General features: G+C 38.8%; 1 protein-coding gene across 4 annotated transcripts in view; it reads left to right on the top strand.

Moving 5' to 3' along the window:
- Positions 1-14,368, top strand: part of FGD6 (FYVE, RhoGEF and PH domain containing 6) — a 73,478-nt gene that overhangs the window by 2,551 nt on the left and 56,559 nt on the right. For all 4 annotated transcript variants that reach the window (XR_012654526.1, XR_012654524.1, XR_012654525.1 and 1 more), the window contains exon 2: positions 7,166-9,605. Coding sequence is in view for 1 of the 4 variants with exons in the window: in XM_075058246.1 (XP_074914347.1) it covers positions 7,166-9,605 (2,440 nt within the window). In the remaining 3 variants the exon portion in view is untranslated. The remainder of the gene's footprint in view (positions 1-7,165; positions 9,606-14,368) is intronic.

Raw genomic sequence — 14,368 nt, forward strand, 5'->3', positions numbered from 1 at the left:
AAGTAGGATTTGCAGATATGAGTGACTTCAGCTTGATATGCAGGACTCTCTGTAAGAGATACTGTGCTACTTGAGGGAACTATGGTATGGAGAGAAATACCGAACACAGCTTCTGTCCGTGGACAGAAGTTGCGAAAGGTCGAACATTGCTAAGGCTGGGTTATCAACACTCCAGCTTGCCGTCTGCCTTTCTAAATAATGCAGTGAATATTCAGTTTCTTGCTATGTATCTTTTCTAGTTCCTCTGCAAAATTGTTTCAGTTATATCTGGGTCCAGAGCTGGATGTAATTCAGTGACAGGTGAAGGGGTTCTGCCATAGCTGTTGCTTACATATTTGAAAATGTATATGTAAATCTGGACTTGTTAGAACTAAGGAACTATAGGACTTATTTAAAATACTTCTAGATAATTTAAAAATTATCTTACTGTAGTGATCAACCTGTATGTTCGTTTCAACCTTCATTTATAGCCATTCTCTCATTACTTTCTCATATACTGCATATTCTTTATATATGATGGTGGTGAATGCACATTTACTCATTTTCTGCCTGGAACTATTGTGCTGTCTTCAAGTATGCCCTTTGCCTTTAAAAGGGAAAAACAAAAGCTCAGAGTTATGAGTTTGACATTTATTATTTCTTGCTGAAGAAACAGTCCTTATATGTGAATCTATACAGCTTATTTAATGTGGGCAGAATGTATAGCTTAGACTTGAAATCTGATTTGACAACAACAATGAGAAATATGTAGAGTATTTTAATGTAAAAAATGTAATTCAAAGGGAAAAAAAACCATAGCAGGAACAGAATAAACAAAATCAAAATGACTTTTCCAATCGAACTTCATTGGTTTCAAGGATTGAAAAAATGAGGCCTACAGGGTTTAATGTCCCTTTAACCCTCTAATATGTCAAGTCTCATCAGAGTTACTCAGCTCTATCTCTGCATGCGATCTTAAAAGGTTGTTTATTCATCTCTTGTCCTTACTCCAAAGTTATCATCAACTTTCCTGTTTTATTTCAACAAGTCATTGGACAACCTGAGATTTTTAAATTAATGTTTTCCTTTTGCAGTTTATTTAGGATGTTTTCTAAAACTGTAGTGGCTTGGAAACCATCATTTTCCCTTGTATTTTAAAAACTACATGTGTTATCTTCCGGGATGTCATGACTCATTCCTTTTTTTGTTTTCTTCTGAGCATTGTGGCACCTGAGAAAATCAGAGCCTCTGCCTAATGAGAAAATAAATACACATTCACAGGAAATAAATTAATGATATCAGAATACTTTTTTGAAACTTTCTTTCTGTAACTGAAAGCAAAGTAATTGAACTGAAAAGCCTTGTGAGTCATTAAAACTTAAGTTGCTGGAGAACGGGAGTTCTAAAATACTTTATCTGTTTCTCTGTGCAGTGTATTAACTGCCATCGCAGTAATCTCTGAGTGCATCCCAAACATATAGCAATAATTGTCTCTCTCCCTACATGCTCTTTTAAGAGCCGGATTGGCTTTCGTCGTTTGTGTCTGTGAGTTGTAGTGTTTTGTGCCAAAAGTAGTCTCAAGAACAGTAAATTGGCTGTTGGAGCGAGCTCTTCCTTCACATAAGAAAGAACAGCACATCGATCCCTTGGTAGATACCTTCTGGGCATCATATTATTTTCATATATAGCCTACAGATGTGATTTCCTAACTCTGGGAATACAGTATGCATATGTAAACAAGGTGCCATGAGAAAGCCAGTATGTACATTTGCAGTAGGCCAGCTGCTAAGCAGTAACTGTTTCAAGCCCTTTCCTTTTCTTTTCCTACTACCTGTGAAATAGATATGTGAAGTAGAGTGTGAAATAGATTTCACCTGGTAGGTGAAAAGGAATAAACTACCTTGTATACCGTGTGGTAAGGTAAGAGTATACATATGGCCAGCTTCTATAAAGTAGCTGATTTGTTAAATTCACACCTTGGCTTACCCTGTAGTAACTTTTATCCTCATGTTTAGGTGCAGCTGCTGTCAAAATCTTATGTCACACTGATTAATTGTCTCACTGGCTTCCTACTGTTTTGTGGTTCAAAAAGGATATTGCTTTAGGGTGGGTTGCAGGATCCTGCCACAGGGATACCCCTTGGGTGGCTAGAGGCAGTCCCATAGGGGACCCTAAATACCAGGAGAGAGACCTCTGTTCATGTGGAGCATTGCAAGGAAAGGAATATCAAATTATTTTTGCATGACAGTGTCCAGGACCATCTGTCCCTGTTTCCTGGACAGATGCAAGTGAACATAACTTGTTCTTTTGCTGCTCCCAAGTGTAGAAGTTGTTAACATAACCTCAAAATTATGGGCATAAAGATAACCTGGGAAAATTCTCCTTTAGGAATAGTAGGGTTTATTGCAGAAGAGGTGGTGCTATTTTTTTTTTTTTTTTTTTTTTTTTCTGTCTCGGTTCAACTTCATGTGTATTCTTTTCTCCCTATTCCTGTGCTGGGCAGGCAAGATAAGAGGTAAAAATTTGAGAAGATTTAAAGCTGTGTAATAATAGTGCTTAAGACTGCACTGTCCTATTGGCTTTCCTGCTCATTCATGATATTGCATAGGAGAAGACACATGAGCATTTTTAAGTGAGATCCTCAGTTGCCAAATCCTATCATCTGAAGAACAGAAATGGACACTTTAAGGCCAAAACATTGAGAGTAGAAGTTGCTCCAGGGTATTCTCATCTCCCTCTAAAACAACTTGAAGGTAGGACAGGAACACACACTAGTCAAGCAATAACAAGTGTCGGTTGCAGAGGAGCTCAGCAGGATCAGAATGGGTGTTGCTTTTTCCTCAGCATGCTGCAGATGATTCACCAGAAGGACAAATGTCTGTTCTCTGCTGTGACCTGAATTTGGACAAAGAGTGTATGCATTGACCTGCAATAGGTGGTGCTAATGGCTATTTATTGTTAGCAAAATAATGCCCTTTTTAATCCGATTTTTTAAAGGTGGTGGGTGTGTTGGTATTTTTAAGCATCTTTTTTTTTTTTCTTCAGCACTGAACACGGTGTTGGCTGTTCCTAGATGAGCAGTAGATTTCCTGTTGGTGATGGCAGCTTTGTTAGTCACTTTATTTATGGATTTCTTCCTTTGCCTAGTCAAGCAAGTTAGAGGATATCTCTGGCTGTTTCTCTGGCTCCTAATCATTTAATCTGTTTATGGAAATAGAACTTTGTGTTTCTGCTCTTACATTTGGGTTTATTACTGGTAACCCATGATGCTAGTCTGGATGCAGGGATTTTCTCTGAGAAATGGGGTAAGATTGAAAGGGGGAGCAGGGGAAATCATAGTGATTCTCTATTCTAATCCCCTGAGTCAGACAAGCCAGAGAATCCAATGTTCAGTCCAAAATTTTCTCTGAAACTTATACACATCTCAGAAAGTGAGTTTAGGTTGACTGCAAGTGCTGGTGGCTCTGCCACAACCCTAGGCAAGATGTTCCTGTAGTTAACTATCCTTTGGGTTTAATGATAATTTTAAAGCTTTGTTTCTAGTTTGAACTTGTCAAACTTCAGTGGTCAGCTATGGGATCTCATTGTGTCTTTGTTTTTTTTTTTTTTCTTGCTCAAAGAGCCATCTGTTATCAAAAATCTTTCACATGTGCATAAGCATATATACTATTACCATCTCACTTAAATTCTTGGTTAAATTAAGCATGATGAGCTTTCTTGTGATTTGAGGTATGATTTTTTTAGGCCTTGGATACTTCTGTAGTTATTTCTTGCCTTCATCCCAAGTTTTTATCTAAGAATGCCAGAAGGTGACATAGCATGTCACCAACAGTCTGGCAGGTGCTGTGTACAGAAATATTTTCAGCTCCCTTCATCTTTTTATATTTATCTCCTTGTAATTCAGAGGACTATTATACTGCTTAGCTGCAAACTTGAATGGAGCTCTCAAAATCACTGTCTACAATGATTTCCAAATTCTCTTCGTTTTTTACTCTCCTAAGTATAACCAACGATCTCTATTCTTAGGTGAACGGTTCCATATGGCACCAGGGAAAAGCCCATTGTCCAAACAACTCACCACTCCATGCATTTGTTGTATAACATTTCCTTGATTATATTTATTGTTTTTCAAGAAAGAGGCTTGCTTATGCTTGTCATTTAACAAAAAGTCATTCTCATATGACTTCCAGTCATTCCTTACACCTTTATATATAACAGTTGCCTCCTACTTAGTTTTCTCTCTATTCAGGATGGGAAGTTGTCCCTTTTAAAGCACTATGTTATGTAGAACTGGTTTTTATTGACACATGGTGAATTAAATTAGTTTATAATCAACTAAACTTTAATTCTTGATTTCTAATCAAAATCTAATATACTTTTAGCCTTGCCTAGCTGCTGTGATTTTCTCTAAGAAGTTAATTGCTTGTATTTTTCAGAAACTTAAAAGATATTTTGTTGAGGAAAACTACTGGTATGCATTCCCTTCCTGGAGTCTTTCCTCTCACATCATATTCATGTTTGAAAGGGCTCTTCATTGCATTCCTTTCTGATTGAGCAGTTGATGGCAGATCTGTATTGATACTGAGACTGTAATGTGCCTGTTAATACATTGACCCATATCTGCTCATTTCATCTAGAGTAATCACTTTAAAGCAGATAGTGGTGTTTTTATGATACCACGCAACTTGCTGGTCTCTTTTGTCTATCCCAATGCTTTTAAACATTGAAGTAATTTGAAAAGTTCTAGTAGGCTTCAGAAATTGTATTGAATCACACTTATTATCAGAAGTGAATTTTTCTTGTTCTGTTCATTATCCAGGTTTCTACTATTGGCATAAAACCAACTGGTTTGTTTTCTTTGTATCCCTTTACATTTTCATGTTTTAGTTTTGAATCTTACATTCAGGTAACGGTATCATATCACAACTTCTGAGTGTCCTCCCTAATAAAGACTAGTTGAAAGCCCTGCAGAGTATTCTAGTTTGATTGCTATCCAAAATGTTAGGCAGTCCCACTAGAGAGAGAGAAACTTCCAAGGTTTATGGACTTAATTTGTGGAGTGGGACAAATAATCCACAGGATATCACTTACCTAGCCAGTGTTTAATCTCCTGTATCTTCTGCAATCTGTTTCTCTCATTTGGGCGTCAGGAAGGATTCCCAAGCAGACTGTCTCTCTCCTGTTTTCAAGGGGCTTTAATAACTTAATAAATATTACTGAGCGTGGCCCAGGTCTACTACTGTGTTGTATTCTGAGACAAAATGGGCATCCCTTCCTTGGTTTTTACTGTAGAAAACGGGCTTCTTTATTGCCATCACTTCATTCTTCAACTGAATAGGCAGTTACCTTGTCTGAAAGTGAGCGTACAACCCCTCTTCTCCTGTTCAGGATCAGTAGTTGCACATCCAAAGGGTTAATTTTTTTTTCGTAGCAAACTATTGACTCTTCACTCTGTGGGAAACCTGTCTTTGGACAGGATGCAGAAGGTGGTACAGCCTTTGCAGTAGCTGGTAGTTGGGTCGCTGTTGGCTGTCATCGATGGCTATAGGGAGCTGTACCTTTGGAAAGAAATTCTGCATTCCCTCTTGCAAAATGTCTCAAAAATTGTCTCTGCCATTGGGTTTACCTCAGCTACTATAACTACAGCAAGGACAGCTATTCTAAGTGTAAGTGGAGTCAGTCTGGATACCATTTAATGATTCATGTCCTAGAAAAACATGGTTTTCCTGTTTCTATAGTAGAGACATTGTTTCTGGCCATCTGCTTAGAGCAGTGGGTTAGTGTTTGGGAAATGCTTGCAACTGAGGGCATCTCCTTTTTTTTTTTTTTTTTTTTTTTTTAAATCATCTAGATTTCTTTCAAACAGACCAAAAAAAGCCCAATACAGAAAAAAAAACCCAAGTCTGAAACTTTATTCTCATGTTTCTAGGCTAGAGATTAGGATGTAGTTGCACATCTATAATAATAATGGTGATAAAAAACAACCAAACACCAAACCTGTGCTTCAAAGGGAATAATAAATCAATGGCTTACCCAATCTCTTTGCATGTGAAACATTAATTAGCATGTTTTTGTGAGAGTTTTATTTAACATGTGTGTGACTTCCTGAAAGTATACCAAAATGTTATTCAAAACAAAGGTAATAAATATAGAGGTAGTACATAAAAACAGAATGAGAAACTTGTTTACTTTATAAATCAGTGTTCATATGTTAAAAATCACTCAAAGCACTTGGAAATCTGAAATTATTCCAACACATGGAAATAAATTGGTCATAAACAATCTCCTGCAATATTAAAAAGTTTCAGACATACCTTAAAAAAAACCCAAACCAACAAAACAACCAAAACAACAACACGATTGAAACTCCATAATCTCGCAAGTTCCTCATGTGCTTCTTTTCCTGCCATCCGCTCTCCCCAGGGTTTGTCATCTTGTGCTGTCAAGTGGGTCATAAGTCATAGCAGTGGTGGTTGTTTCTAGGTCAGACAGTTAACATGTTGGGAAGAGTAATTTTATAAGATGCCCAGAAATAGTATTTTACAGTAGGAAAGTACTGACTTGTTATGAATTACTGCATTAACTTCACACTACAGACTCATTTCACTGAACTGATGGTAGTGACATGCCAGTTTTACAGCTGATATGGTAATTCATCTCAGTATTGTTTGAACATAAGAGGAAGGGGAAGAGGAATTTTAGGTTACACATTTCCAAAGGTGGTAGGGGAGGGGACTGTCCTGGTAGTTACCATAGCTGTTCTGTTATCTTTATGGCTTGTTATACATAAGGCACTTAAAATTTTTGCACCATTTTAAAATGCTATTATACTGGTTCAAACTGCAAAAGCAGGCAAATCTGCTCTGTTTTTATTAGCATCATACTTCAGCATCTGAGCAAAGACATGCACTTTCAAAAAGGTAGACAGTTTTTTAACGAACAGGTTACCCTTGAAGACTTTTCCTACCACTCCTTGATTGTGCCTGTTAAAACAAAGGCAGGCAAAAAAGCGGTGGTAGGGAAGGGAGGCAGGCCTTTAAGAGAAAAGAAATGTATACATATGCACATTGAGATCTTATAGATCACATGATTTAAATGTTACAAAACTTCTAATAATACTGCGATACAGGGGAAGTTGTTCTGTGGGCTGATGGTGACTAAAGTCTTTGTTTTCAATCCTTCCTAGAAATTAAGAAGCCACCAGTGGCCCCCAAACCAAAATTTGTGGTAGGACACAAGGCAACACCTCCACCTGTTGCACCGAAGCCCGATGTTGTACTTTCTGGTGTTATACAAGCAGCAAGAAAAACCAAGCCAGCAATTGCACCAAAACCAAAGGTTCTCAAGAGTTCATCTGTTCCAGAAGTTAAACCTCCGTCATCTACACGAAAAAGCACAAAAAGCTTTGAGGAGCACAGGGGAGATTCTTCTCAAACGCTAGACCACTTGAACTATAAAAATGAAGCCTTGGAAGGGAGTACTGGTAACACAGCATACATTCTGCCAATGTCATCTTGCAAATTTGAATGCCTTCGCAAGCTTGGAAATGGGGAGAACACCTGTAAAACGCAGATCATTTTTGAACACTTTGAAAACTTGGAGAACATCAAAGTTGGTGAAAAAAACGCGCTAGCTCTGGGGGACAGTCACAATGAAAAACTGGCAAATAGAAATCAGGTGGTTTTGAAAGCCAGCATTTTGGAAGAGAAACTTAAGGATGTTCTAACTCATAGTGTGTTTCCTAACAGCAGTCCTGTGAGGCACAGGTATGCAGACAAACTTGACAAAGGGGATGGCAGCAGTTCCAAGAACAATGTTAAAATAGAGTTTATGGAACTTGTACAGTCTTCGTCGTCTTCTGAGGTAGCTAAAGGGAAGCCACAAAGTACTGACAATAAGCTCACTGCTGATGAGTTTCAGATGTCTGAAATGTGTCCTAGTTTGACTGAAAATAACCACAGTTGCTCTTGCCCATTGGACCAAGAAATCCTCAAAAATGAAAATTTAAGTAGCAATAGTACGTTTTTGGGTGAAATAGGTATGAAATCAGATCCTGATAAAGCCTCTTCTGAAACATCTTCAGTCCTGAGCTCAAAAGTGCTTCCTATCCCTAAGCCAAGAAAGCCACGTGCTGCATGTCTAGTCCGTCAGGATGGCATAGACACCACAGGAGAAGGAACAAAGGAACCATCTAATTCGGAGAAAGATTCCTTTGGGCTTGTGGATCAAAGCTTTAAAAAGCCAGCAAAAATTAATATCCTTGGTCAAAGTGTTTGTTATAACAATAATACAGAAGTGCTTCATCCTGAAAAATGTGAGATAACTCAAAGCAATGTGGACAAAGTGCATCAGGTGAAGGAACCTGCTATGGAAGAGTCAACTTCACAAAATCTTTTGCCTCAGTTGTCACATAAAACTTCTGATTTGGTGGAAAGTGTTGAATGTTCTTTAGATGCAGACCATAACTTAGTAAACTCCATGAATGAGATGACAGATGATGCCAGTATGCTAGATGCTGTGGACAGAAGGACTAACTTTGTCAGGTGTGATGCTTTGTCCATGAGTTTGCCAAAGCAACTCAAATTAACCAGCAGTCAGCACTCATTTGCTTTCAATAGTCTCCATGTTTCCCCACAAAAATTGGAAGATAAAGAAGTTAAAATAAAGGATGAAAGTTCTCCAAAAATCGTTCCTAAGAAACCACAGAGGCACAGCCTTCCAGCTGCTGGCCTGCTGAAAAAAGCTGCATCAGCAGAGCTTGTGGAGAAAAGTTCTTACGCCTCCAGTGAGGACAAATCGAACAGCGTTCTGGAAGGATCTCACTTCACGCATCCACCAGCCAAGGAGCAAAGCACACTGTCATCCTGTGACATACCCAAACGTTCTTCTGAGAAACCCGTCTGGAAGTTACCTCATCCTATTCTTCCATTTTCAGGAAATTCTGAATCATTAAAAACTGCTAACGTTGCTACTGGCTTCAACCACTTGACTGTTGTGACGAAGCCTAGGGCCAAATCTCTCTCTTCTGTGGACATGGAAAGGACAGACAAGCCTTGCAAAGACCATCAGAAGAAGAATAGTTTGAAAAAGTTTCTCAACATGAAACTGTCTGTTTGCTTAATGAAAAGTGACTTCCAAAAATTCCTTTCTAAAGGCAGCCAGTCAATGGATAGTGCTATTGCCAACCTTTCCACCGGAGATGGGTGTGGAAATGGTAACAATCGGAATATAGCATCTGTAGGCAGTGAAAGGAAAACTAAATCTGCCAAGGTGCATTCCATAGAAATAAGTAGTCCGGCATTACAGAAGAAGAGGCAGAGAAATAGAAGTCAACCTGAGATGCGAAATAACCAAAGGCTGGAGTCTTTAGACGGGCATGTACTTTCGGGAGAGAATTTATCACAAATGCATTTCAATTCTGTAACTAGCAGTTGTGCTCCAGAGTATGAGAATGTGCGTCACTATGAGGAAATACCCGAGTATGAGAACTTGCCTTTTGCTATGGGTGCTGGGAGAAATCTCTGTTTTGAATGGCAGAACTCCAGCAGCATGGAAGACCAGAGCCCTGGCTTCTATGAGGTTGAGGACCCTTGTGAAGCTACAAGCAGGCGCTTGAGACTTGGCAGGTAAAATAAAGAGAAAAGGGAAGTTAAACAGCTCCATTGTAACTCTGTTGGTTGTAAACATGTTTAGATGATGACTTGAGAGGCTGTACCCCTTTTGTTAAATGTCAGCAGGTGTATATCTTTCTATATGCTTTTGCTGTGTTGAAAGCTGTTTGCACTTGGTAAAGAGTCAAGAGGAAAAGTAAGCTAGTTATTCCTCGTATGTGATCAAAATCTGGGGAACTAACATATGCGCTTTTCCAGATTTAATTAAAGTAAATCAGATACCAAAGTCTCAGGATGAACTTGAATAAGCGTCCATAAGAGTGCATAGTTGCTAGGTTTGTAGGGGGAATGAATATATTTTTAGATCAGCTGATAAAAGCTGGGAAAAGCAGGCAAGCTTTTGGGTATGCAAAATTCTTATCAGGTCTTGAAAGCTTTTTGGATATAACAAAAGATATGGCCTCTCCCTGAATATAGGGAGTCTCCTGTATCTCCCTGTGCTCTCAGCGAAGGTAGTAGTGGTGCACGAGTTCTGTGACTCACACAGAATATTACTGAAAGACAGGGTCTAGTGACTCTGCAGGTTGCTGCTGTGTTTTAGTGTGTCAGGAGGTGGTGGAGACAGACGATATCAGCAGATTCAAAAAGGAACTGGACGGATTCATAGGTATGTCCAAAACAGATGCTAAACGGAATAGGCAAGAACAGATCTTTAGTATCTGTAGTACGGTGACTGGATGCTGGGAAGAGGAATGGCCCACAGAGTGGCCAGGCTCGTATGTTCGCCCTAAGTAGCATCACTTACTGTGTCGGTGTGGTAACAGGTGAAGTATTGTTTTGACCCAATACGGTATCGTTTAACTTCTTAACTTCAGCTAATCAGTTGGTCTTACAGATCCTAAAGATTTATCTCAAACCAGCAATAAGGATTTCAATGAAATATGCAGCCTGTATATTGCACAGTCCTGAGCAAACTTCTTTACACTGTTGAGAATTTATGCGTAATGGCAAGAATAAATGAGCTAGCTTATAGGTAGTTGCATTTAACTTCATTTTTCACCGAGAGTTACTAAGCCTCATTTCATTTTGGATGTGTGTAGCAAACATGCTCCAAAGAATCTGAGAGCTGGCCATTCTTTAGGGGAGCATGTCCTTTTGTATAGGTGGAAACAAATATTTTAAGTGGCATCCCATGTTAATAGTTGTTTATAGAGTTGATATTCTCAACATTGGACTGTTTGATGGAAAGCATGAAGCCTTATCATGGTTATGGGCTCAGTATTGCTATATTTATTCATGCGGTGGTTGAGTATTTTTTCTTGTTTACAGTAGGGTGATGCTTGGTTTTGTCTTTGGTATACTTTAAGTTCCTCACTGAGTTTATGCTTTTTGTTTAAATCTAATCTATGGGTATCTTTCGGGGCTTTTGACCACACTCTTGGTATTCCCTTGATTTGGTTTACCTAAGAAGGGTGAGACCAAACTTAGATAAGGATATATTTTATGTGTTTATGGGAGCTATTTTGGTTTGTATTGTGGTTCTGGATCCAGGTGAATGTTTGTCTTTGCTTTAGGAAAAGAAAAGGACAGTTTTGCTGTATGGAGCATGGTAGAACTGAGACTGCAGTTGCTCTTTGAGTGAAATTCCATAGTTTTCTTACCTGGCTGAGTGTCTGAGATTGAGAGTTACTCCCTCTCCCCACAAACCTTCCCCAGTACCAATGGTGATTTAAAGTTTTAAGTGATCTCTTGCACCCTGGCACATCCGCACCTGTAGCTGCTGCCTGAGCTGGATGTTCTTGAGGTAATTGGGTTTCTGTTGCATTTTTCTTTAAAAAGCACACATAGAAAACCATAACCAGAGCCCTTAATATAAGTGTTTATTTTAAACTAAATTATGTAGTCAGAAACTACCTTAGGAAACTGTTAATGCATGCAGTTACCTCAGTAGATCTCGGGGAACAAAGAAATCCCTGGGGAAAAAAGGGGACACAATGGGGCAGTGGTCTCCTGATGCTAGAAGAGGGAGGTACAGGTATTCATTTTGGCCCTGGCTTGGGAGGTGTAAGGGTCCTTGCCCAGATGGAGCCAGACAGACAGCTTCTCCAGTTTTCCCATCCCTTGTTATCTCAAATCCTTTGAAGCTTCTTTATCAATGTTGTCTTAACTTTTCTGCATAGTTCTTTAAGAGCCTTTTATCATTTCCTGGGCCAGGTAGTATTATAAAACCGGTTAGAGAAACCGTGCTGATGTTATTGAAATAATTACTGCTCGCGTTTTCCCCAGCCTGTCAGAACATGCACTTTAGCTCTTTTTCATAGATCATGGCACATAAAACTCCTGTAATGCACTGCTAATGGAGATCTCAAAGCAAATTATCTTATGATTAAAGCCAATGTACAAATGAGATTGTTCTTCTGAGAAATTAATAGACCGATTGCCTACACTTCTAGTCATAATAGCACATACGCAGTATATTAAGTCTGAATGCCAGGCTTGCCATTACCAGGAGAGTTTGGTGGTGTCTTTACCCCACGTTACATTTCTTTCTGGAGGAGGAAATAAAATTTTCATAATGTACCCAGTGCTTCGTGGTTACTGAGAAATTTCCTGCTGATCCCATCTGGTAAAACCAGTATGCGTTAATGGAGAATGGTAATACCTTCTAATGCTCCTATCCTAACTTCCATGTGTCTTACTAAATTCAGATATGTTTTGTTTGCTTGGGCCTTCCTACAGGGATTTACATGCAAGTGGCAGTCCCAGGTAGTTAATGGTGGGTATCAGTTGTCACTTACCACTTGATTTTTGAGTTATTGGATGTCAGCCTCCCTTGTATGGAAGGTGGGCTTGGCCTTGAAAGGAAGAGAACCAGGGTCCTGGTACGGTGTGTGAACCACTGAGGTGGGACAGGTGCTGCTGATGGGACACGGATGGGTTTAGCTTGTGTTAAGTAGTTCAGGGGAATATTCTCAATAAAGAAAGTAATGACAATACCTTGGGAGCAGATAATCCATGTCTTGTTTCCACAATAGAAAAAAAAAAAGGTATCTTGAAATGGTTTTTTAAGGATTGTTTATTTTGTCCTAGTCTACCTGTTTGACTACCAATTTAAAATGGATAATTTAAGATGAATGTGTTATGCTGTTAAATGTAAAAAGTTTTAAATATCATTATCCAGTTGCAGATAACAACAGGAAAAGCAGCTATTTGGGTTTGTTTGAGAAATGAATGATTTAGGCCTGAAAAGTGAGGTGAAAAGTCAGTGCTGCTGGTACTGCTGCAATTCATTTTAATGTTGTCAGAGACCAGTAGTTTTAACAGTTCTGTTTTGAAGTAACACCTTTTTTTTTTTTTTAAACCTCCTAATGAAAGAGAAATATTTATGCATTGGTTATCCTCTTTTTAGTGACAAACCTTTATTCTGAGGAGGACAGCAAAATCTTCCTTAAAACTAAAAGTAAAATTGAGTGTACATTTGTCCAGTAATCTAAAGATGCAAAGGAACAATGAACATGCCGTGGAACATCTGTTACGCTGCAGAAAACAGAAACTTAAACTTCTCTGGATCTTGTGGTCTTCCTTTTGGTATTTGTTACGTTGTTCTAAGCAAGAGAATTGTATTTCAGGTTGAATGAGTCTGCTCCTTCACCGAATAGCATACTGTATTTACTGGCTACTTTTGACAGTGTTCCTTCAAGATGTTGGAAATGTACATCACTGCTAACTGATTTTGACGAAATTTATAGCTGTGTCGTGTTTCTGGCTAGGATTTTTCTTCAGAAAGGGCTGGGGGGGAGTACCATGTGACAACAGTCCTTTGAGATCTTAATGTTGGTTTAGTTAAATGCTGCTTCCTATTTTTCCCACCCCTGCTGATTTAGAATAATCCATTGGTTTTCCAGAAATAAGCATCTTGATGTAAAATACAAGTTTAGTCTTCCGGACTAAATTCTGCTTTGGTGACTGAGTACCCAGAGGTCAATTAAGTGTCTATGAAAGCCTTCCTGGAATATTGAATTTAGTATTGAAATCTGTGTGGTTAAGCACTCTGCTTTGATATATATTCCTCTTTGATGTACTGAACTTTGTCAGCGTTGAAACATGTTTCTGGTGGGCAGTATTGCACCAGATAAATGTGGTGGTGTTTAGGGATTGGCTGCATTAGGGAAGGGTTTTTTTTGCAATTGCAAAATTCCCATTCAAAAACACAAGAGAAACACTAATAAAATACTGCAGGGTCCAAATAGCATTTAAAACCAGTTTTCAAACACTTATGCTGAGATTTGAATGCATGAAATACATTTTAGGTATTGAAAGCGTTACATATTAAACCCCACGTTTTCTTTTTACTGAATTTTATTGAAGGATATAACTTCCTGATAGGTAGAGGTCAGATATGTAGATTTTTTAGATTTCATCTGCTTCTTAAAGATAATAATGAATTAGTTTCTGATCTGAAGAAGGCAGGTTCCTTTTCCTCCATCAGCTCTGCATTCCTGTCTTGTCTTCCCGTCTCCCTCTCTGCTTCTAGCTGGCTTCTGCCACCCTTAGTTGTACGTTAAATTCTTTCTTTGCAATTGTACCTTGGGTTTTAATGGAATAGCTTTGATAATATGCTATTTAGGTTTCCTATCAGGCTTCATTATCTGCGGTCGTGTGTTATCACTGGCTTTCTTTTCGTATTCCGCTTCCTCAAGCCTGCCTTTTTCTTTTCTTTTCCCTACCTCGCTTTCTCATTTACGTGTTATGCAGCTGGTAGTCTTCTGCCAACTCCG

Source organism: Buteo buteo, chromosome 26 (assembly GCF_964188355.1).
Source record: "Buteo buteo chromosome 26, bButBut1.hap1.1, whole genome shotgun sequence".
NCBI lineage: Eukaryota > Metazoa > Chordata > Aves > Accipitriformes > Accipitridae > Buteo > Buteo buteo.